Source organism: Ascaphus truei, chromosome 1, assembly GCF_040206685.1.
Source record: "Ascaphus truei isolate aAscTru1 chromosome 1, aAscTru1.hap1, whole genome shotgun sequence".
Taxonomy (NCBI): domain Eukaryota; kingdom Metazoa; phylum Chordata; class Amphibia; order Anura; family Ascaphidae; genus Ascaphus; species Ascaphus truei.
The window spans coordinates 258,556,892-258,581,648 of NC_134483.1; the positions used below are offsets into that span (position 1 = coordinate 258,556,892).

The 24,757-nt window shown below is 42.1% G+C and overlaps 1 protein-coding gene across 5 annotated transcripts in view; it reads right to left on the bottom strand.

The window, feature by feature from the left end:
- The window catches only part of LOC142496631 (phospholipid-transporting ATPase ABCA1-like), a 1,672,602-nt gene that overhangs the window by 1,276,513 nt on the left and 371,332 nt on the right, over positions 1-24,757 (bottom strand). For all 5 annotated transcript variants that reach the window (XM_075603302.1, XM_075603295.1, XM_075603331.1 and 2 more), the window contains 2 exons: positions 16,604-16,728; positions 12,283-12,480 (listed from right to left, as the gene is read on the bottom strand). In XM_075603302.1, coding sequence (XP_075459417.1) covers positions 12,283-12,480; positions 16,604-16,728 — 323 coding nt within the window. The remainder of the gene's footprint in view (positions 1-12,282; positions 12,481-16,603; positions 16,729-24,757) is intronic.

Consider the following 24,757-nt stretch of genomic DNA (forward strand, 5'->3'; position numbering starts at 1 on the left):
TATGTGAGGTTGTTTTGTAGGGGTGTGTTTTAGTGCAAGGGGTATAGCTGGGTAGTGTCAGAGGGCACAGGTAAGAAAGGAGTTCATGTGAACTGAGAAGTGGTGACTGAAGGAGAGATAGAGATATATATGAATAGAGGTTGAGACATGAGGCTGGTAGAAAGAAGTGCGTACTTTGAGAAGAAGTGAAGAAGAAGTGAGGCCACAGCAAGTATAAATAGTAAAGGTGGCATCACAGCAATAGTTTAGAGCTGGGATATGCAGTCTGGGATAGATAATATCCTCCTTTGCAGCGTAGATCAAATTCAGGGATCAGGGTAAGTAGGTGTTGTGTGTCCACTTCTGAACACCCTTTAAAACTCCAGCACTGCATGCTACTTTAAAATGGACTACTTCAAACATGGGCTGCAACACAGCAAGGGCTGCTATGTCTGCAGTTATAAATTCCTAAGAAGTCACCTGACAGAATTAAGTTCAGCCCAGCCACCTTAATTAGCATAGGTGAGACACATTGAAACAAATAGTTCTTCTAAACAGGGTGAGTTACAAGTGTTGCTCAGTGATAATAGTTGAATTTACTAAGACACAGCAGGGGATGATTTAAAAATTGATTTTACCTAACTGTTACAAGTGGAATTTACTTAGACACATAGATTAATCACGGATTAATCTACTGGTAGGATTAAAAAAAATTCAATGGATTAATGCATTGTATTTTTTTTTTTACAACGAATGCTGAAATAGACACAATCTGTGGAATGGATTTAGGTTAAACCCACTGGGGCTGTGGGGGGGGGGGGGTATTTTAAAGCTGCATAACCTAGCCATACAGGGAAATTTTAACTAATCCATACGGATTGAGGTTGGAACCCATTGTTATGGTGAGGGTGTAACCAGGCTCACTAATAAAGGTCAAGCCTACTTGGTTGCCCCTGATCCATGTTTTGGGGTCCTTGAGTGTCAGCTCATGGGCCTGAATGTGTTATGTGTACCGCCAAGCAGTGTATGTCAAATATGCGACAAAAAAGAATTGTGTCTTTTGCCTGTCCAGGAGTGCTAACAGTGGAGATTCTCAGGCTATGCATTTCAGGGTGGACTTTGCGGTAAAAGTGTTGTCGGATTGTGTCTAGCTTGTCGAGGTCCAGAGTTGCTGGCCACCCCAAAAATGTATCCGGGAGCCGAGTCAGATTCCCGGGTACACGTAGACACAGACCTCCGGATAATGTCCCCCTGGAAATCAGTTACGTGGCTCACCGCCAGTATGCCTTGCTTCAGAACAGACCAGAAAGGTAAAAGGGGGCATAGGGATACACGTATCCCAGGTATAGTGGGAGTACCTCGCAGTATTTGCACAAACACACAAACCGATATAGGGGTTCGGAGTGTCTCCGATAAGGTTGCGAGAGTGAAATTATTTCTAAGTCCATATTCAGTACAATAGAAGCAACACAAACTTAACCTAAGCGTTATGTGAAGTAACTTTTAGTAAACTTCTTATAGGAAGGTCTAGGAGCTCTGAAAAGGAACGTACGTGTATTTTCAGCATATCCTAGGGGATGAGGGACTTAGAAGAACTTTGCAAGATTTTTATTAACATGATGTATAAAGGTATATATGTTTTATGCACTGTGTATAAGCTGGGGAATTTCCAAGTCCCTGGTTCCAAGAGACCAGATGGCCACTCGGCTTGGTGCCACTGAGTTTGCTCAGGTCCCGGACTTGAAAGTCTCAGAGATGCCAAGGTGTTAGGGGGGGCAGAGTACCGGAGTTATACTTAAGTATCCACATCCTAGAATAAATAAGGGCTATTCAGCAACCATTTGCCTTTCCCCAGACTTTGAGGAGCCTGGTCCAGCGGCAATATGCTAAGTGGAAGAGGTGCTAAGTTAGCGCATGCCCTGTTGCAGAATTCAAATCGCCCAGCTTCAGGGTACCGGCAAATCTCTGATAGGCTGGTAGAAATATTCCTACGCTCTGATTGGTTTAGGTATTCTCTGAATGGGACTGAAATCCTATAAGAAACCTAGCAGCCAATCAGGTCAGGAGATTCTAAGCACCAAAACAGCAGCAGTAAATTCAAAGATGCTCTGTGAGAGATGTCAGTGAGCCGGCTTTGGAAATTTCAAGGCGAGAATTTTTCTAAGTCCCACTTTTCGGGGCCAAGTTTTCAGAATTACTTCGTAGCGGTCATGGCTGGAACTGCATGCCGAAAAGAGTACCAGGATTTCAGCACCTCCAGAGTGGAAACAGCGGGGGTGTCAGGAACTGCATACCAATTTCGGTTCAAGGACTTTTTGGGCTTAGTCACGGTCATCTGAAAGACTTTGTAAAGACTTGGTTTTCTGTGATATTTTAACTAGGAAAGGGTAGTTTTGTAGCCCAGGCCCCCAGTAAATGTGTTTCCTCTTGTTTATTGTAATTAACTGTGTGTATGTCTGTTTCAATGGAATAAATGACAATTTGTTTTACTTCTTGGTTTTGCTCAGTGATATGATCCCGGTAAAAAGGTGTAAATGTCTGATCTCCCGTGACACTCATTGACAGATTTTACCTTGTGGAACAGATTTTGAATGGAAAGCCCAGGAAATTCTTGGAAACGGATGTGGACTGGTTCTCCCATCTCTTGTCCTGAACAAGATACACTCCAATATTTAACTGGATCAGAAAATATGCTTCTTAAACATATTGCCATGATCCCAAGGTATGAGTTGACCGTCATCTATAAACAAAAAGGTAAAACCCTGCTCCATCTAATATTAGACAATTGTCAAATGGAGAAAATGAACAGTTACCTGAATGACTCCTGCTAAAAATTCCAGTGGGTAATGGCAGCCTTGGTTTGACTATGCGACTGTACCCGGCCTGAATTCCTGCACAATCCTCCTCTGATCCAGGCACTGCAGAGACCTATTCTGTCACTTTATCCTAACTGGGCTTGTGCTGGGAGATGACGGGGCTGCTAGCCCTAGAATGATTCAATTCTAGATCCTCTAGCCTGGCCAACCTCCTCCCTACCCTCTTAGATTCTTCTACAGATGCAATTGCCTGTTTTGAGCCAGTGTGTGAAGAAAATTCACAAACATCTTGCAAACACTCAGCAGCATAGTCCATAGATGCTGTAATGTCCTATCAGATTAATACAGCATTTAAATGGGACTCCCTTGAAAATCCCAATTGAATTGGACTTGAAGCCCGGTGGATTCACACAGCGTCAGTCCCATTCAAATGCAGGGACCCCGACTGTGTTAATCCAAAGGGACATTACAGCGTCTATGGAACATGCTGAGAATTTTCCCCACCAGTTGAGGATTTTCCCCAACTTATTTATGGAATTCCTCAGAATCTGGGCCAAAACCAACAGTTGCATCTGCATTTACCTGAAACTAGTTTATACTATGCTATTCTAAGGATGTACAAGGAAAAAGAAACAAGCGCAAAATATCTGTGAGTGAGAAGGATACGTTATAGTTCCAAATATAGATTTCCTTGATGGGTGCCGCACCGGGTAGCAAATGGTTCGTTCTGGGCCACTTGAGTAGTTGAGGAAAGGGGTTTCCAAATGAGCACAGACTCATCAGAATATAAGGAGAAAAGTGGAAAAAACACACAATAGTGTAATACTGTACATACAGTCAAAGCAGGAAAGGTATTGCACTCACATTTGACGAAGTCAAGCGGGCATTTCGGTTACTAAATTTAACCACACTGCTGTTGTAGATTCTCTGTTGCAAGGGCACCTCTAATGATGTATATCGTCTCCAGTCGCAGGACTCGCAGTATCAAGCAGGATCCCCGGTACAGGATATTCTGTTTGATAGAGATGGGCGGAACTGTCAAAATCCGTTTCCTGGGCTTTCCCTGCAAAATCTGTTCAGCTGTATAAAATACTGCGACGGATTATTCCGGTTTCAATCCGTGCGGATGAATCCAAAACAGCCAAGAATCCAATCTTGGGAGTGGGACTCGGGCCTCCGGACCCGCGCACAGATGCAGGCCCGACTTTCTGCCAGGCCGAATTTCCGGTGCCAGGCCGAACTTCCGGCGAAGACGCAGAGCAGCAGAAGTGCCCTGGCAACAGAGAATCTACAACAGCAGTGTGGTTAAACTTAGTAACCGAAATGCCCGCTTGACTTCGTCAAATGTGAGTGCAATACCTTTCCTGCTTTGACTGTATGTACAGTATTACACTATTGTGTGTTTTTTTCCCATTTTCTCCTATTCTAAGGATGTGAATCTACTTTTACCCACCTCTTTTCTTTACCTCTCCCTACCCCATAGAGATGGGCACATTTTTGTGTGTGAATTTGGATCTGTAGTTGACCGGCTGGTTCCTTTGGTTTACAGATTTCAGCGGACCAAAAAGAGTGATTTGCATTTTGCTGATTTTTTAATTATTATTACCAATTGTGAGGATTCGGGGGTCACGACGGCTGCAGCGTGACCTCCCCTCACCTCATGTTGCGCCCGCTGCTGCAGGGCGTCCCCCTCGCCGGTCCCATCCGGTCCCCGTGGTTGGGGGACTCCCTCCTCGTCCCCGGCGGGCGGTTGCTGTTCCGCAGAAGGCTGGGGCTATGGCGGCTGCTGCTGCTCATGGGTGCGCGTTCCCCCTTGTTACGGAGCGTGTGCCGGATCTAGTTAATTTATTTACTGCTCCTGCAGTAAGGCCCCTCCCCCAACACACACACAGCCTACAATAATGCCCTAAGACTGCTCACCTGCATTCTTCTCTAGGCAGCCTATCCAGGACAGCTCCATACACTCCTCCAGGTCTGCCTCATCTTCCTATTCGCCAGCCGCACTATATAATGCCTGTCTTGCCATTCCCACATCACTCGACATAGTCTCTGCTTACGGACGTCTATTCTGGCTCTCCCTTTGCTCTTCGTTTATTCAGGTTGTGACCCGGCTTGGCGGACGTTCTTCTCTGGCTCTAGACCCCGGCTCTCACTTGACCTTGCAGCTTCTCTTATCCTTCGACCACAGCTTGGACCTCGACCTCCCGGATCTCTCTCTCCCTGACCTTGGCTAACGGCAACGACTTTGTCTCTTCTGTACCAAGTATTGCTACACCTATTCACACCTGGCCTGGCAACGCCAAAACACCACACTCCGGATACGCTGCTCGTGCTGCGGGTGCGTGCACATATACGTCCCCACCTCAGTATAAGGGATGAGTCTGGTCTGCGGGCAGCACCGGCGTAACATTATGTCGAGCCCACAAGACGCAGACCAGACTGACGTGGCCTCCATGATGACGGCCATGTATCATCAAGTCCAGGCCCTAACTGATCAAATGGCTCTCATCACTCAACATGTACAGGACCTTTCATTTCAGGCACAACCTGTGGCCGCACCGCCGCTGTCGGCAGAACCAGTATCCGCCGCGTCCTCAGGCCAGAAGATCCTGGCACCTAAACCGTATGCAGGGGATCTGCACGTCTGTCGCGGTTTTCTCAATCAATGTGAGATCCAGTTTGAGATGGCCCTGCAGCAGTATTCCACTGGTCGTAAGAAAGTGGCATACTGCACCGACACACTTTATTCGAGCAAATACCCGGTATGTACCTGGCAGATACCTGGAATGCGCCGCTCCTCACCTCTGACAAGCCCCGTTGCATTTGCCTTCCCAGCCTGGGTTCATGCCTGGCTGATGGGCGGCTGATCTGTTAAATGAGGATGATTAGGATTTAATAGGCTGCAATGCTTCGCGTGTCTACCAGATGGCATAAATTCATGAATTGTAATGCAGTGTATATATATATACTGTGCAGTATTGCAGCCAGCGGGAATAAAATGCTTCAATCCCTGCCTGAAAAATAACTCAATGTACTCGGGCAGAAAACAGTCACAAACCTCAATACACCCGGGTATACCCGAATTCGTGGGACTAGCCAAGCTCGAATAAAGTGTGTCGCCAGTGTATGTGTACAGCCTACTCACAGGGAATGCGCTCGCATGGGCCTCCCCGATTTGGGAACTACATCCCGAAATCACCCGCGATAACGCGGCCTTTAGACAAGACTTTCGACAGGTCTTCGATACCCCCGCACTCCAAGAAACTGCCTCTGACCCTTTGCTTGAGCTTTCTCAGGGACGTCGTTCCATGGCCCAGTACGCATTGGATTTCAGGACCATAGCAGCTGAGACACGATGGGACCAGGAGGCTTTAGTCTCAGTCTTCTGGTGGGGCTGAATGGATTCTGTGAAGGACGAGCTCGCCTCACAACCCAGGCCAGGGCTTCTGGAGGAACTCATCTCCCAAGCCAATCAAGTGGATCTGCGCCTTCAGGTACGCCATGCTCAGCGCCAGCATCCCCGATTTATGCTTTTCCGTGCTCCTTTTCCCAGATTCTTTTCAACCACAGGACCTGCCGTCTCCCCGCTGCCTGCTCTGGAGGCTCCGGAGCCGATGCAACTTGGAGTCCAGCGTCCCCGGGCACCGATACGACAAGCTCGCCATGCCGGTGGGTTATGTTATTACTGCGGATCCTCCGAGCATCTGGTCCGTGAATGTCCACTTCGCCCGGGAAATGACCAAACCCGGTGAGTATGAAGGGTCTCTCCCTGGGTGCTAAATCTCCTTGTCCCCTTTCAAGGAAGGAACTTCCCAAAAAGTTGACCATTCCCGTATCCCTCTCGGGTCCTACCTTCTGCACCTCCACTGCGGCATTCATCGATTCCGGCGCGGGAGGAAATTTCGTGGACCAAACCTTCTCTGAACAGAACCAGATTCCATTCGTTAGAAAAAAGTCTCCCATTGCCTTGATCGGGATTGACGGCCGTCCGCTCACCCCGGCATACATTTCCTTGAAGACTTGCCCTCTCACCCTTTCATCTCATTCCCACAAGGAGACCCTGGCCTTTGATGTAATCCATGCTCCCGGAACACTAGTCACCCTTGGCTTACCTTGGTTGCAGAAGCACAACACTCACATCAACTGGACATCCCAAGATCCCATTATCTGGAGGTCAAGGTCAGAGGAGTCATCTCCACCAGCTGTACTCCACCTCAACTGCTGGCCAATACATCCAACCCTAAGGGAGATTTACCGCTCCGTATACTGATTTTCTGGATGTCTTCAGCAGAACTCAATCCGAACTACTACCTCCTCACAGATCATACGATTTGCCGATAGACTTGGTACCTGGATACATATTGCCCAAGTTCAAATCCTATCCCCTCTCTCTACCTGAGACGGAAGCCATAAACGAATAAATCCGCGAGAACCTGAAGCGGGGCTTTATACGGCATTCCAATTCGCCCGCGGGGGCTGGATTCTTTTTCGTCAAGAAAAAGGACGGTACTCTCAGACCGTGTATAGACTACCGGGGACTGAACCGCATTACGGTGAAGAACCGTTACCCACTTCTACTCATCTCTGAACTCTTCGACAGACTTCAAGGTGCTAACCTGTTCTCCAAGCTTGACCTTCGTGGAGCGTATAATCTTATTCGCATCCGGGAGGGCGACGAATGGAAGACCGCCTTCAACACCCGTAGCGGCCACTACGAATATCTTGTGATGCCCTTTGGCTTATGCAACGCCCCGGCGATTTTTCAGGACTTTATCAATGACATCTTTCGGGATGTCCTTAATCGTTTTGTAATTGTTTATCTGGATGACATTCTTATTTTTTCCAAGAATCTACAGGATCATATCATCCATACTAAGTTTGTACTCTCCCGCCTCCGAGAGAACCGATTGTTTGCCAAGATGGAGAAATGTCTCTTTCACCAGTCTACCACCTCTTTTCTTGGGTATATTATTTCCAACACGGGATTGGCCATGGACCCTGAGAAACTTAAAGCCGTAGTGGATTGGCCGCAACCCGACTCCCACAAGTTTGTTCAGCGGTTCCTAGGCTTTTCCAATTATTACCGGAAGTTTATTCGTAACTTCTCCACCATCATCGCTCCGATCACGGCACTGACCCAAAAAGGAGCTGATCCTTCGTCTTGGTCTCCTGAGGCAGTCACAGCTTTCGAAACATTGAAACAAGCATTTGTCTCAGCTCCCATCCTCCAACACCCAGATACCAAATTTTTATTCACCCTAGAGGTAGATGCTTCGGACTGCGGGGCCGGCGCAGTCCTATCCCAAATATTTTCTCCCCAGGATAAACTTCACCCTTGCGTTTTTTTCTCTAAGAATTTTTCCCCAGCTGAGAGGAACTATGATGTGGGCAAGAGGGAACTTTTGGCCGTCAAGTTGACCCTTAAGGAATGGAGGCATCTGTTGGAGGGGTCAAAAGAGCCGTTCACTATTCTCACGGACCACAAAAATCTTTTATACATCGAGAATGCCCACGACATAGGCCCCCGCCAAGCCCGCTGGTCGTTATTTTTCTCCAGGTTTAATTTTATTTTGTCTTACATTCCCGGCACTAAGAACGTCAAGGCGGACGCTCTCTCTAGACAATATTCTTTTGAAGCGAGACCGGAGAAAACTACCGAGTCTATCCTTCCCAAGCAAAAGATCCTCGCGGTCGCTACATTCAAGAATCTTGAGAAGATCATCAAGTCTCAATGACACCTTCCTAGCAATCTTGAGATCCCGAAGGACACCTTATAAGTGTAGCCCAAGTTTATTCCTGAGATTCTGGAATGGGGGCATACTTCCCGTTCGGCAGGACATCTGGGTTTCAAGAAGACTTTGGATCTCATCCGTCGCACCTTCTGGTGGCTCAATATGGCCAAATCCATCCTTGAATTTACCCGGGCCTGTCCGGTATGTGCACGCAATAAGATTCCTCGCCAGAGACCCCATGGTCTTCTTTTGCCCTTACCCATTCCAGAGCGCCCCTGGTCCCACATATCCATGGACTTTATTGTCGAATTGCCTAGGTTGAATGGCATGAACACCATTCTAGTAGTGGTGGATCGGTTTTCCAAGATGGCACATTTTATTCCTCTCAAACAATTACCCTCCTCACCCACCCTAGCCGATATTTTCTCCAAAGAGATTTTCCGGATCCATGGCATACCCACATTCATCGTATCGGATCGTGTCTCTCAATTCGTTTCCAGATTCTGGAGGACCTTCACCAGAAAACTGGGCATTGCTCTCTCCTTTTCTTCAGGATATCACCCTCAATCTAATGGACAGACCAAGAGGGTTAATCAATCTCTCGAGAAGTATTTAAGGTGCTTCGTCTCTGACTTCCAGGATGACTGGGCGGAATTTCTTCCCTGGGCTGAGTATGCATTTAATCCCTCCAGGAATGAATCCACTCATGAGACACCTTTCTTTATTAATTACGGCTTTCACCCGGCTCGCCTATCTATTTCCAATATCTCCTCTGGAGTTCCAGCTGTGGATGAACACATCTCCCTCCTACAGAACTCTTGGGCTATAATTCAATCGGCACTTCAAAAAGCCTCCCTGTCTTCTAAAATCCAGACTGACCGCCGTCACTGACCTGCACCCAACTACAAACAAGGGGACAAGGTTTGGTTGTCTACTAAAAATATCCACCTCAAAACCCCTTCCCCTAAATTGGCACTTAGGTTTTTGGGGCCATATCCTATCGTGGAGCAGGTAAACCCGGTGGCCTTCAGTCTTCAATTACCTCAAAGCATGAGAATTCCTAATGTTTTTCACACATCTCTTCTCAAGCCGTTCATTTCCAGTCCTCTCTTTCCAGACCACACTCTGAGACCAGACCCAGTTATCATACAGGGCAATGAAGAGTATGAGGTCCAAGCCATACTGGATTCCCGCCTCTCGAGAGTTAAGGTTCAATTCTTGGTCCATTGGAAGGGCTTTGGACCCAAAGAGAGATCATGGGTATCTCTTAAAGACATTCGTGCACCTGGGCTTCTCAAACGTTTCTGAAAGAAGTTTCCGTCTAAACCATGGGAGGACCGTCATGACGGCTGCAGCATGACCTCCCCTCACCTCATGTTGCACCGCTGCTGCAGGTCTTCCCCCTTGCTGGTCCCGTCTGGTCCCCGTGGTTGGGGGACTCCCTCCTCGTCCCCGGCGAGCGACCGCTGTTCCGCAGGCAGCTGGGGCTATGGTGGCTGCTGCTACTCATGGGCGCATGCTCCCCTCGTTACGGAGCGCGCGCCGGTTCTAGTTAATTTATTTACTGCTCCTGCAGTGAGGCCCCTCCCCCAACACACACAAAGCATACAATCATGCCCTAAGACTGCTCACCTGCATTCTTCTCTAGGCAGCCTATCCAGGACAGCTCCATACACTCCTCCAGGTCTGCCTCCTCTTCCTATTCGCCAGCCACACTATATAATGCCTCTCTTGACATTCCCACATTCACGCGACATAGTCTCTGCTTACGGACGTCTATTCTGGCTCTCCCTTTGCTCTTCGTTTATTCAGGTTGTGACCCGGCTTGGCTGACGTTCCTCTCTGGCTCTGGACCCCGGCTCTCACTTGACCTTGCAGCTTCTCTCATCCTTCGACCACAGTTTGGACCTCGACCTCCCGGATCTCTCTCTCCCTGACCTTGGCTAACGGCAACGAGTTCGTATCTTCTGTACCGGTACCGGCAAGTATTGCTACACTTATTCACACCTGGCCTGGCAACGCTAAAACACCACACTCCGGACACACTCCTTCTGCTGCGGGTGTGTGCACATATACATCCCCACCTCAGTATAAGGGACGAGTCTGGTCTGCAGGCAGCACCGGCGTAACACCAATACACTCTGCTGATTCTGTAACCCTTGGACTGATTTGTTGAATCTAATCCGCAGATTCAGCAATTCGTTGGTGTAATCTTAAGAATCCGCCATCGGATTGCTGAATCCGCAAATTGGATTCTACAAATCCCTCCACGGGTTGTATCCAATGGCGGATTTTGAAGCATCCACACGGATTGAAGCCGCCCAAATCAGTTCTGGATTATACACCGCAAAAAGGATTTTGGGGGTAACATCAGCAAAAATCCAGGAAACAGTTTTGGGAGGATTTATCCATCCTTTCCCCCATCTCTTATGTTGTCTTGAAAAAAAACCAGCCCAGATTGATCTGTATGGGTAGGCATATTTTTCATCGATAACCTGATCATCCACAAAAATTTATATAAACCCAGGCGCCTGTTTTATTCTCTATACAGTACTGTATATCATGGGTGCAAAAACTGGGAGGAGATATTCTGGGAGGGGGCACGGCATTTACAGAGGTCCCACCCACTTCCCAAATTTAATTAAATTAAATGCCTTGGGAGTGGTGAAGGCCTCTGTAAGGTCCCATACCTTGGCTCAGACGGCTTCTGGCGATGCGTCGCCATGGCAACACGGCATCAAATGAGGCCTCAGGCAAAGTCACGTCACGTGACATTGTGACATTAGAACACCGGAGCCAAGGAAAGGAGGTGGGGTAAGCAGAGGGGGGAGAACCGGAAGGGTAGAGCAGGGGAGAAAGATTGCGCACCCCAGCAATATGTAGCACAGAAATGATGCATGTAACAGTGTATGTCCCATAAAACCTTTCTTTCCCCACGCAGTGTATTTATGATGTATGTCCTCTTAACTCCAGGCAGTATCAGGGCCAGTGACCCCCATTATGCTTCACTTGTAAGTGAAGAAAGTAAGATGGTGGCTCATGGCCTGTGTACAGAAATAGGTACAGTCCATAAGGCCGCCCCTTCCAGAGACTTCCAAGTGGGAGTAGCAAAGTTAGAGTAGTCTTGCTCTGCTACGAAAGAGAGAGTATTGGCTGTTAGACTCTCCCATGGTGTGGATGAGCTGGCCCACCCCAGGTCGAAAGGCCATGGGACCATCAAGACTCAAGGCCCCATACTATCGGGGTAAGAACCATCCAGAAGTTCTGGGACTTTGGACATCAACATCTATGCTGAGTGCTGCAGTATGACCAATAAATAGATCTGTTAACTATACCTCTACCTGGGTGTCAGTTCCTGGACAGAAGGGGTAAGGAGTGTTGTGGTGGAGCTGACGTCCTGAATCCCAAGAGCCCATCACAGCTGGAGGCACTGAAGAACTGATGATACAGAACCAGAGAACCCCAAAAGCCTGTCCTGTTGCCCCTTAACATCGTGGCTACTCAGCTCTCCTGAACCAGCAGGTATGCCTCAGCACCTCAGCACCTCAGCACCTCAGCACCACACATTAGTAACAGCAGTTGATCTTACAGAGGGGGGGGGGGGGAGAAACAGTGTTACATGCAGAATTTAAAAAAATCTACACCCTCATAGAAGATAAGTTCTTAGACAATAATACACTTCAAATTAATTGATGCTTGCTCTGTCGTTAAATATTAACATGCATGTTGTATCCTTGCAAATAGATACTACTTACGGTCACAAGAAGTTTATTTACTTCAACATTTCTGATGAAAACATTTGCTGCCATGTTTAATATCTCTTTTGAAAGTGAGCAGCTAATATTCTGAAAAACAGCTTTAACTTCAGAAGAGTTAAATGTGAGGTACTTTTCCAGCTCTGATTTGTTGCAGAAAACATCATGGAGACTCCTATATTCTGGAATTAACATTATCTGTAAAGACATCAGTCAATATTTTAAAGATGTCAAAGTTTCAAATAGACATGTATACATACATAGACTATATATTGATATGTTTGCACCATTTATAGAAATATATTGTTTACACACACACACACACACACACACACACACACACACACACACACACACACACACACACACACACACACACTATATATATATATATATATAAACACACAATATATACACACTATATATACGACAGGGGGTGCCCAGTGCTACTGTACATCCAAATGACAAAACATACATGGTAATAATTACAAGAAATAATGCTTAAGTACTAATAATAATGCTAATACTAATAATTATCAAATATGGGTTTTTAGTTAGATATTTTGGCCAAAGCATCATAAGCTTGCACACCAAATCCTCAAGGTAAACCATAATTAGTGCAAGTCCTACAGTACACTGCATTCTGTTCCCTATACCTCTGTATGAGGGGGAAGAATCATAATAGATTCCTAACCTGCAGCAAAATGAGAAGTTCAACCGTTAAAAAGGGAGAGGTGACGTGAGCTCTGGGGGAGGTGCCACAACCTCCATACAACTGATTCCAGGAAGAAATTAATTAACACACACAAACCCAGCAAGCTCAAACGCCCTCACCCACTTAATCTTGACTATATGTGATGTAACAGAGTGCCACTGGGCTGTGGCAAGTGAATTGAACAAACGACAGGGGGTGCCCAGACACACTCTATGTGACATTTTATATAGTCAAGATTAGGTGGGTGTGGGCGTTTGAGCTTGCTGGGTTTGTGTGTGCTAATTAATTTCTGACTGGAATCAGTTGTATGGAGGCTGTGGCACCTCCACCAGAGTTCACGTCACCTCCCCCTTTTTAATGGTGGATCTTCTCATTTTGCTGCAGGTAAGGAATCTATTATGGTTCTTCCCCCTCATACAGAGGTATAGGGAACAGAATGCAGTGTAGTGTAGGACTTGCACTTATTATGGTTTACCTTGACGACTGGGTGTGCAAGCTTATGATGCTTTGGCCAAAATATCTAACAAAAAAAAAATCTTTTATTATTATTAGTATTAGCATTATTATTAGTACTGAAGCATTATTTCTTATAATTATTACAATGTATGTTTTGTCATTTGGATGTAGCACTGGACACCACCTGTCATTTGTTATATTCACTTGCCACAGCCCAGTGGCACTCTATGTTACATTACATATAGTCAAGATTAGGTGGTTGTGGGCGTTTGAGCTTGCTGGGTTTGTGTGTGCTATACATATATATATAGTGCAGAATAAATGAGTTCTTCAGTATTAGGTGATACCTTTTTTATTGGACTAACAATTTATGTCATAGGACAAGTTTTCGAGAGTTCTCCTCTCTTCTTCAGGTCTAGCAATACTGATATACACAGGAATCTATGGCTAAAACAGTGTAGAGAGGAAAAAAAACAGATATGTACTGTAGATAAGGTAGGGTGTTAAAAATGTTTGAAGCCGGGGGAGGGTGACAAGGAAAGGTGGGGAGGGGGAGGGATGCTGGGGGGGGGGGGGGGGAGAGAGAGAAAGTGTGGATAAGAATAGAGGCAAGCAGGATAATTACAAACAATTTTGATAGGGTGTGAGAAAACCCATGTCCGCATTAAGTCCTGTGTTTTGTTGTCAAAGAGTCTTATCATTCTGAGTTCAAATGTTTTCCGTTCTTGGGTGCGTTTAAACATTCCATTGAGGATTTTGATTTTTAAATCATTTATGGAATGATCTGGTTGTGAGAAATGATGTCCCACAGGTGAGCAGTATCTTCCTTCTTCGTGATGGAGTATGGAGTGTCTGTGCATATTCATTCTACCTTGTAGTTTTTGGCTGATTTCCCCTGCATCCTCTGCCAGCATGGGTTGCAGATCTTTGATTATTTTTCAAAGATAATCAAAGATCTGCAACCCATGCTGGCAGAGGATGCGACATTAAAATAAATCTTTCCCAAGCCTCCCATTCTTGCATTTCGGCAACCACCAAACCTCAAACAGATATTAGTCAGCAGAAAACTTCACAACAAACTTAAAGACACTGATAATGGCACAAAACCTTGCAACAACAAACGCTGCAAACTCTGCAAACATATATGCCAAGATCCCACAGCCAGTCACAACCATGGGACACTCAATGTTAAAGGATCATACAGCTGCACATCCAGGAATATAGTGTATATGATTCAGTGCAACAAATGTGACCAAGATTGCTACATTGGGGAATCCAGCCAAAAACTACAAGGCAGAATGAATATGTACAGACACTCCATACTCCATCACGAAGAAGGAAGATACTGCTCACCTGTGGGACATCATTTCTCACAGCCAGATCATTCCATAAATGATTTAAAAATCAAAATTCTCAATGGAATGTTTAAACTCACCCAACGGAAAACATTTGAACTCAGAATGATAAGATTCTTTGACAACAAAACCAAAGGACTTAATGCGGACATGGGTTTTCTCACACCCTATCAAAATTGTTTGTAATTATCCTGCTTGCCTCTATTCTTATCCACACTTTCTCTCCCCCCCCCCCCCCAGCATCCCTCCACCTCCCCACCTTTCCTTATCACCTTCCCCTGGCTTCAAACACTTAACACCCTACCTTATCTTCAGTACATATCTGTTTTTTTTTCTCTCTACACTGTTTTAGCCATAGATTCCTGTGTATATCAGTATTGCTTGACCTGAGGAAGAGAAGAGAACTCTCGAAAGCTTGTCCTATGACATAAATTGTTAGTCCAATAAAAAAGGTATCACCTAATACTGAAGAACTCATTTACAGTATTCTGCACTATCGCAACTGGACTAACACGGCTACTTTCTGATATATATATATACACATAGATACATACATACATACATACACACACACAGATGTAGCACATGTTATTGTCCCAGTTACTGTGCAATTTGTAAGTTAATTAAATGGGAAAGGGTTGTTAAATCACGCCATTTCAATAACGAATCATACTATTTTGCATGAAATAATAGATTCAATAATGTCTGCTAGTGTACGTGATTTTTTTTCGGTAAGAAAAATATGCAACAGCAATTGTAGGAAATACCTATATAAATTTCTCTAACGTAATTATTTCCAATTTGTGTTTTTATATTTGGATACAAAATATGCATTATTGTGCTGTTGTAAATAATTGGCAGGATTTTTTAATATTGTTTGCATAGCAAAATTAAAAATTATTTGAGAAAATGACACACAGAGAGCAAATGCAAATGTTTTGCCTGACTTTTAGAATTTGGCAGAAGGGACCCCATTTTGTGAACTTGAAATGCTCACAATAGTTTGAGAGGGGTTTGCTCCCAAAACAAAGTCTAAAATAGGGCTTGAGGAGAGGCAGATTACAACATTTTGAGTTTCGCTTAGATTTTTAAAAGTAAGCTTTGATTAAATATTCTCAAATATTCAAACTTTTAAAACGTTTGATCGAACTGTAAGTGAATCTTGTGTTTTACATTTGGTGCTGAACACTTAGGAGCAAAGGTTAATGGCACCTAAAATTTCGTAGATCTATGTTGCAGAATCAAAATGACACACCTTAAACCTGTTTGCAACATATCCCCCAATGTATAAGCACATTGAATATAAATGTTAAGATCTGGATACATTGATGTAATCATCCCAAAGAGAAAATATGCTGACATTGCAACATATGTAAGGGTTATTTAAAAAAAAAGGCATTAGGCAAGGTTTAATGTTAATGATCTCAAATTCATTTACTTCGTGTATTTCACATTTTATAATCACGTATTCACCTGTATTTATTTCTGTATATTTTTGATATACACTGTAAGTAATTCACTTCACTATATTAGTAGTATTAATCACCTGATAAGTTGTTCTTGTGACTACTATATCACTTTATACTAGTATGTTAATGATCTCAACCAATAAAAAGTTACCCAGCCAGTTATGAGTTTTGGGGGGAAAAAACAAGATTGATTTTGAGATTAAAAATGAAAAACATTACAATTAAATTGAACAGAGTTTTTTTTTTTAAATTAAAACATCTAGTACCTAATTAAAGAATCATATTTTGTTAACCACAAATATTATAGAAATATAGAAACACTTTACCTGTTGTGGATTGATAGATGAATACTTTATGTTTTCAATGACCGAGGAAGGGAAGGACAAGTTGTTCAAGAGAACAGAGAATTGTTCATTTGTTTTCAAAATATCTTTTATAAGAATAAATCCATCTATGGAGAAAAAAACTTTAAAAATGCAGTTCCAGTAGTTGATTCATATATATATATATATATATATATATATATATATATATATATATATATATATATATATATATATATATATATATATATATATATATATATATATATATATGTTTGTCTTTAGTTTTACTTTTTCCAACCTACTGTACAGTATGTTCATAAAACATATTTATATTTATGAATCGAATCAATCATTGAAATTGGTAGATATATGGTCATACTGTACGGATAAGTATCTTCCTTTTATCACCCCTCCAGGATTATAACTAAGGAGTATTTGACCTTTTAACTTGTTTGGTATAAAAAAACTTATACATTTATTAAGGACAGCAATGTATACATTTGTCTTGCTGTTGTTTTTTTTAGCCACATTTTTTATATTTAATAAATACACTCAGGAAATACTTTATTAGAAAATTGAGTGTACAAGCATACAATTGGCTGCTTATAGAATTGGATTTACATCTCTTAGCGACTCACAAATTGGGTTGGTCCAGTCTTTTTATTACCTTGAATGTAGCGATTTGTAGTCTTATTATATATATACTGTATGAGGAATAGCATTACAAATCACAAAGAAATTGTAATAGTGGTAAGGGATTTCAAAACTTTAGAGTGGATCATTCTGGAATTTGGAGTTAATTGAAAAATCTATAGTTATACATTGAAAATATCACACATTTCTATACTACATAATGTATAATCAAGCAAAAAAGAAAGCGCAAAACACTCAGCATAATGTCTTATAAGCTACAGTATATAAAGTTTATAGATGGGTGAATTGATCTGCTCCTGTTTGATCGCTCCTGATCTTCCTCACTATCTTTGAAATGAGAGGAATTGGAGGAAACAGATATGCCATATTGAACTGCCACTTGAAACTGACGGCATCTGTGGGTCTTACGCTGGGATTAAAATGCCTTGCACAATAATTCTCCACCTTTATGTTTTGGTGAGTACTGTATTGTATGTCTTTATTTATATAGCGCCATTAATGTACATAGCGCTTCACAGTAGTAATACACGTGGTAATCAAATAAATATCAGATAATATAAATAACTGATCATGGGAATAAGTGCTTTAGACATAAAAGTAAAATTAAGGAAGAGGAGTCCCTGCTCCGAGGAGCTTACAGTCTAATTGTTAGGTAGGAAGAACGTACAGAGACAGTAGGAGGGAGTTCTGGTAAGTGCGTCTGCAGAGGGCTAAGCTTTATATCATGTGTTCAGTATTATCCACAGTGCTATTCATATGCTTGTTTAAGCAAGTGTGTCTTAAGGTGAGTCTTAATGGTTTAATAATGAGTAGCCATTAGATCTATTTCTGGCTGCCCCCAACATTCCACCAACCTGTGGCATACTTGGTTGTCTAACGACCATTCTTCTGGGTGAATTAAGTTGCGACTGAGAACATTTGCTGTAACATTTTCTGGCCCTGGAATATGTATGGCTGTTAAATCTGTAACATAGCCTTCTGCCCATGATATAATCTCTTATGTTAGATTCATCAGTCTTTTGCTCCTTGTTCCTCCTTGCTTGGCTATATATTTACCACAGCTCTGTTGTCTGACTTTATTTGTACATTTCCATCATTTGGAACCTGGTTTTGGAATGCCTCCAATGCTTTCTACACAGCCTTTAGTTCCAACAGGTTCAATGGAAACTGTTGTTCTTTGGTTGTCCAAGAACCCTGTACCAGTAAGTCTCCCACATGGGCTCCCCAACCTGTGCTGATTGTGTCTGTGGTGATTGTTACCCACTGTTTCTGGTGTAACATATGCCCTTTTAATAGGTTCTGTGCATTTTACCACCATCTTAGTTCTCTCTTTGTTTGTGGGTATATGTATATTTCTTGTTTTACATCTTTGGGATCTCCGTTCCACTGTGGTAAGAAATTTAGCTGCAATGGTCTCATATATAGACCTGCCCATTTTACTACGTTTAGTGTTGAAGTAAACTTAGGCGTCTCATGCAGTCTGCTGCTTAAAATATGAAACAAAGAAAATGTTCCCCGCACTCAAATAAAAAAAATGCGTGAAAACGACACTAGATGGTACGCAAAAATTACATTTATCAAAAATAACCATCAATAAAATTTTACAATCAAAAATAAATACAGATCTGGCAAACAATATGCAATGGACAATGATGCTATTCTAGTCTATATAGTCAAACCACAAATAACAATTTGTGGTTTGACTATATAGACTAGAATAGCATCATTGTCCATTGCATATTGTTTGCCAGATCTGTATTTATTTTTCATAGTAAAATGTATTTTTTTGCATACCATCTAGTGTCTTTTTCACGCATTTTTCTATTTGAGTGCTGGGAACATTTTCTTTGTTTCTTATTGTTAATATAGAGGGAATCAGGGTCCCTCTTTTATTCCCGTGCACCACACTAACATTTATTAAGTAATTATTTCTATTCAGGTGCTGTTAATACCATAAACTTTCTGCTGTTTAACATATGTTTGCTGTTCTGAGCGTTCTTGCCTGGATTCTAATGTCTTGGATCCTTCACTCTTGCAATCGCACCTCTCTTTCTGCTGTGTGAAATTCTACTCCCAAGAATTTTTTAAGACTGTGTTAGTACTAGCTTGCTTTTGTCGATGTTAATGACCCAGCCATGCTGTTCTAGAAAAGACAACGATGTTTCTGACTTGTAGCAGTTTTTCTCTTTTTTGTGATTTTATCAGGATATTGTCCAGATATGGATAAATGTCCACGCCCCTTTTTCTTAATTCTGCTTTCAACAGGACCTTTTCTCCTCTGTCTTTGAGGAACCCTTGTTATTACGTTGACCTGTAAATCCTTCAAGACAAAACTCATTTGTTTTATTTTTTCCTTTGTCTGTGTATACTTTGTCTTTAAGAATATATCCCTTCTTGGAATGTTCTTGAACTCCAAGTGGTACCCAAAAGAAATGATCTGTAGTACACACCTGTCTTTTATTGACTGGGCCCATGCTGCTTCGAATTAGCTCAGACTTTCTCCAACTGGAAGCTGCTGGACCCCTTGACCTTCATGAGAATTTTCTTCTGGAAAATGATGCTCTCCCCCCTGTGTCACGAAAAAGCTTATTCTGTCCGCCTTTCCATGACTTTTGCCTTGAGAACAGTTTTCCCGGATTATATGTTCTTGCTTCCCTATACGGTTTTCTTTCCGTCTGATGTAATGTAGTGCCATATCTCCTATTTCTACTCTCTTGTGGTAAATAAAGAGTCAGGAGGTAAAAGCATGTTATTTATAATTGCATCCAATTTATTCCCAAATAGAAATTCTCCTTCAAAGGGCATGTTACATAAACTGTTCTTGAAAACTGTGTCTGCCATCCATTGTCTGAGCCATAGAGCTCTTCTTGCTGTTACTGTACAAGCCATTGACGTGGCTGCCAGTCTCAGCAGTCTGCTGTCCATCTGATTTCTGACAATGCCTTCAGAATAGAAGCTCTCTTCACTCCTTTCTCCAATGCTTCTTCTATATTAGCAATCTATATCCGTACTGCTCTTGCCACTGATGTCGTTGATATCGCTGGTTTGCATGCTGTACCTGCTGTCACATATGCCATTTTTAAAACACTATCTTTTTATCCATTACATCCTTGAGAGATGCTGCATCTTCAACTGGTATCCTTGTTTTTCTTGACACCCTGGAAATTGCTGCATCAATCTTAGGACTAACTTCCCTGTGATTAAGTTCTTCTTTTGAAAAAGGATACATTCTGTTAAACATTTTGGGAATATTTAGTTTTCTATCCGGCTGTGATAATTCCACTTGTATCATATCCTTGATTACATGACGAATTGGAAAACATCTGTTTTTCTTCTGCCTTGTCCCAAATAATTTACCTGATTTCTGAGCAATCTCTTCCTTATCCTCTAACCCCTAACTCCAATGTTTACTTGATTGCCTTTATAAGAGGATCCACCATTTCTAAATCAAACTCTGATTCTTCAGCTTGCATTTCTTGCTCTGACGAATCAAACTCGCCATCCAACACCTGGTGATACATCTGATTTGTCTGATGAGTAATCTCTTACTTTATCCAGGCTGGTCTGAGACCTTGCTCTCTTTTGCGATGGCTTCACTGCTTGCTGCACTGCAGACACTACACTCTGCTTTACTGTATCTTTCATCCAGGATAGGAAAGTATTCATTTGCTCATTTGACTCCCCTGCTGCCGCTTTAAGGCAGTCTGCACAAAGCTTCTTGCCCTCTAAGTCTGGCTTTTCACAAGCCACACACCATTTGTTTTATTTAACAGCTTTTTTTCTTATGATGTAGGTACTCTACTGCTCCTTTAGAAGTTCCTTCCTCCGGATGTATAACCATAGACCTAAGTTAATAAAACAAAATCAAATTAAAATCTATTCCTTCAGTTCACTGAAATCCACTTTCTTTGGTCTAATCCTTTTGTAAACTAATCTAAGATCACCTAATTTTTGTCAACGACCCTTTACTTCAACCAGTGTCCATGCTGGCTTCCAAACTCCTTTCAGTTTCTTGGAGCTGATTTCTTCTGTCTGCCGAGCGTTACATACTGTGGCTGCTTCAGTGCCCTTCTCACACACTGTGTTCCGAACATTGTGGTCAGAATGTATAGATTATTTCCTCCAGAGTTTAGTGAAAGAACAAAGATCGCATCTTAAAGATACTAATGATGTTATATTGCTATTGGACCAAATCAAATGGCAGGAAGGTTTCTTTTTGGTCACCACAGATGTGAACGCCTTATACACATCTATCAGACATTGTGATGGATGTAGAGCAGTCTCCAGATTTTTGGAAAAGGGTAATATGCCTAAATCTCAAATAGAGTTCCTCATAGAGTGCATTAAATTCATTTTGAATAAAAAAAATTTTGGTCCGATGTGAATTTTTATATCCAACTGTGCGGTACGGCCATGGGGACTAGGTTCGCACGAGTTACGCCAACCTCTTCATGAGCGCATATATAGAAAACAATGTGATTAAAACAAAAAATTACTTCAAAGATGTTGATAGTATTAATTTTATTCTACCTACTAGTTGCCACCAAAAAAACTGGATTGAGAATATACCGTATGGCCAATACCGACGGTTGAAACGTAACTGCACAGAAGAAGATATTTTCATACAACAATCAAAAATTTTAACTGAAAAATTTACAGAAAGGAAATATAAAAAAACGAATATAGAGGAGGCTTTGGATATAACTCATTCTCTGTCTAGAGCCTCAATTCTAACTCCTAGTATTAGACCTGACGACAAGAAGCCTCTAAATGTTCCATTTATCACAAGTTTAATAGGGAATCTACTGTAATGGCATTAAGCGTATTTTAAAACGCCATTGGCATGTGTTAAAAAATGATCCTATTTTAGGGGGACATATATCAGATCACCCTCAGGTTCTTTTTAGAAAAGCTCCAAATGTGAAGAACAAAATTGCTCCTAGTGCGTTAAGGAAAAAAAGTGAACCCAATACTTCTAATTGGTGAAAAGTCCCAAAAGGTTTTTTTAGTTGTAAGAATTGTACAGCATTTGGATTTAGTTCAAATTCAGGGAATACCTTTAAATCTAACAATACTAATAAAATATATCATATAGATAGACATATTAATTGTCGATCAAAATATGTGATTTATTTGTTAGAGTGTACTGTACCTGTGGTTTACAATATATTGGTAAAACCATCTGTCCATTACGCACAAGAATATTAGAGCATGTGAACAACATTAAACGGAAAGTAATAACCCATAGTGTACCTAAACATTTTCTGCAATTCCATAATTCTGATCCTAAAGATTAACAATATTTGGGTATAGAGCAAGTTATGCCTCATTGGTGAGGGGGGGACAGGGATAAAGAACTTATAAAGAGAGAATCCTACTGGATTTTCCAGCTAAAGACTCTGTCCCCTTTAGGTCTAAATGCGGATTTTGATTTAAATGTTTTTCTTTGAATACTAACATTTGTCTCCCCTTTTGTGTCCTTGCAGACCGCATACCAACCATTTAGAATTAGTTTATTCAGGTCTATCTATCTTATAATGTGTTCTGATGTTTTTTTGGACTCTATGTATGTTTACGTAGAGTTTAAGATTATGTTCTATGTTGTTATAATTGAAAATCTGTTAGTCCAATAACGTGTGGGCACTTGTTACACCCTCAAGTGCACACAGCGGCATCGTTAATTGTACCACCAATCAAAAAGCTAGACAGAGGTATATATGCCCAGAGATAGCCACACAAAACACTCCTGATGAAACCTCAGCAGAGGACAAATGCGTTGAGTGTATCCTGTATCCTGTACCAAGAGGGAGGCTGATTGCAGCACGACCTGTTGTTTGTCCAAGTGCGGCACCCGTCATCTGACGTCACCCGGGGATTCCACCGGAACAGACACAGACGGGAAGAGAAATCAGCTGAGAGACGCGGTGTACTGTTCCAGCCACGAAGCTTCTGTTTGCCGGCGTGGATCATTTTATGATCAATTTGCTGTTTTACCTACCAACACCATGTGTGTGTTTTACCATATTTTTAAGATAAAGCTTTTACTTTCTGATCACACTATGGTTGGTTCTCTTGCTTCATTATAGCAATATGGAATCTATCTTTATGGAGAAGCCAGGCACGATGCCATAAAGATACCTTTATATACACCACACAAGAGAGAGACTTGTGAGTACACACTTCACCAGAATCTGAAGGAAAGCATCACTTTAATTTAACACAGACATATTGCACTATATTTTGTGTGTTTTTTATCTTTTACATATCTGGCTCCCCAAACACACCTAGATTTCTACAAGTCACAGTACAGTAGCTGTGTCTTCACCTTTTGCTCCTGCATACATAATTTTCATGGAGTACAGTGAGATTTCCTAAATTGTTTTGCACAACATAAAAAGTCAATTTTTTGTATTTAGTTAAATATGTGCCTTAGGAGTATAAAGACACACTCATCACATTTGTAATTGGACACATTATCTGGTTTGCATACTTTTATTGATACAACTTTACAGAAAAATCATATTGTATCTGACATATATCCAAATCAAAGATATAAAAAAGGATTTATGAGTGATATGGCAAATATTATCCTTAAAGATTTTAGTGACACTGTAACAGGGGACTTATCCCTGATCAGGAAATGTGCCTCTAATCCAGCAGTGTGGTGGTTAACTGCTGGTAGTTAATTATTCGACACCACCTGCCTGATTAGCTTCTTAGAAAAGCCTGTCTTTTGAGACAGGGAGAGAGATTGTTCCTGAGTCTCACAAGTTGTGAGACTGGCCATGGGAACAGATGTCTTGAGCCTGCCAGAAGAAATAGCAGAGCTGCTTGCAAGATACAGGGGAAAACACCTCTAAACCTGAATGCTGACAAAACCTGAGGAAAAAGGCAGCAACCCAAGAACAGAGAAGATTTTCCCTCCAACCACAAGAAACAGATAAGACTTTCTTTTATCAGACTTTTGGTATATCTGCTCATATCAAGATATATGTTTGGGGCTGGGAGACATGCTTATCTAAAGGGAGTTGTGGATTGCATAGGTTTCGCTAGAAATACTCCCAAGTGAATAGAAGCTTTGTTTGACCCCTTGTTTGGATGGTTTTCTGATGTTAAGGAAACAGGCGCAATAAAAGCCTTATTTAATTTCACCATAACAAGTCTCCCTTGCATACCTCTGTGCGCGTTCCTCCTACAGACACCTTAAAAAACAATCCAACACAATTTTCACAGAAAAAATCCAAGATTACACATATTGAAAAACAGATGTGTTTTACAGTTACAGTTGTGTTAAAAAGAAAGTACACCCTCTTTGAATTCTATGGCTCTACATATCAGAACATACTGTAATAACAATAATCTGTTCCTTAGCAGGTCTTAAAATTAGTTAAATACAACATCAGATGAATAACAACTCATGACAAAATTGAGTTATTTTTTAGAAAAAGGTCGGGGAGCTCCATATGCCAAAATGGAGAAACCATACCCATTATGGGAAAG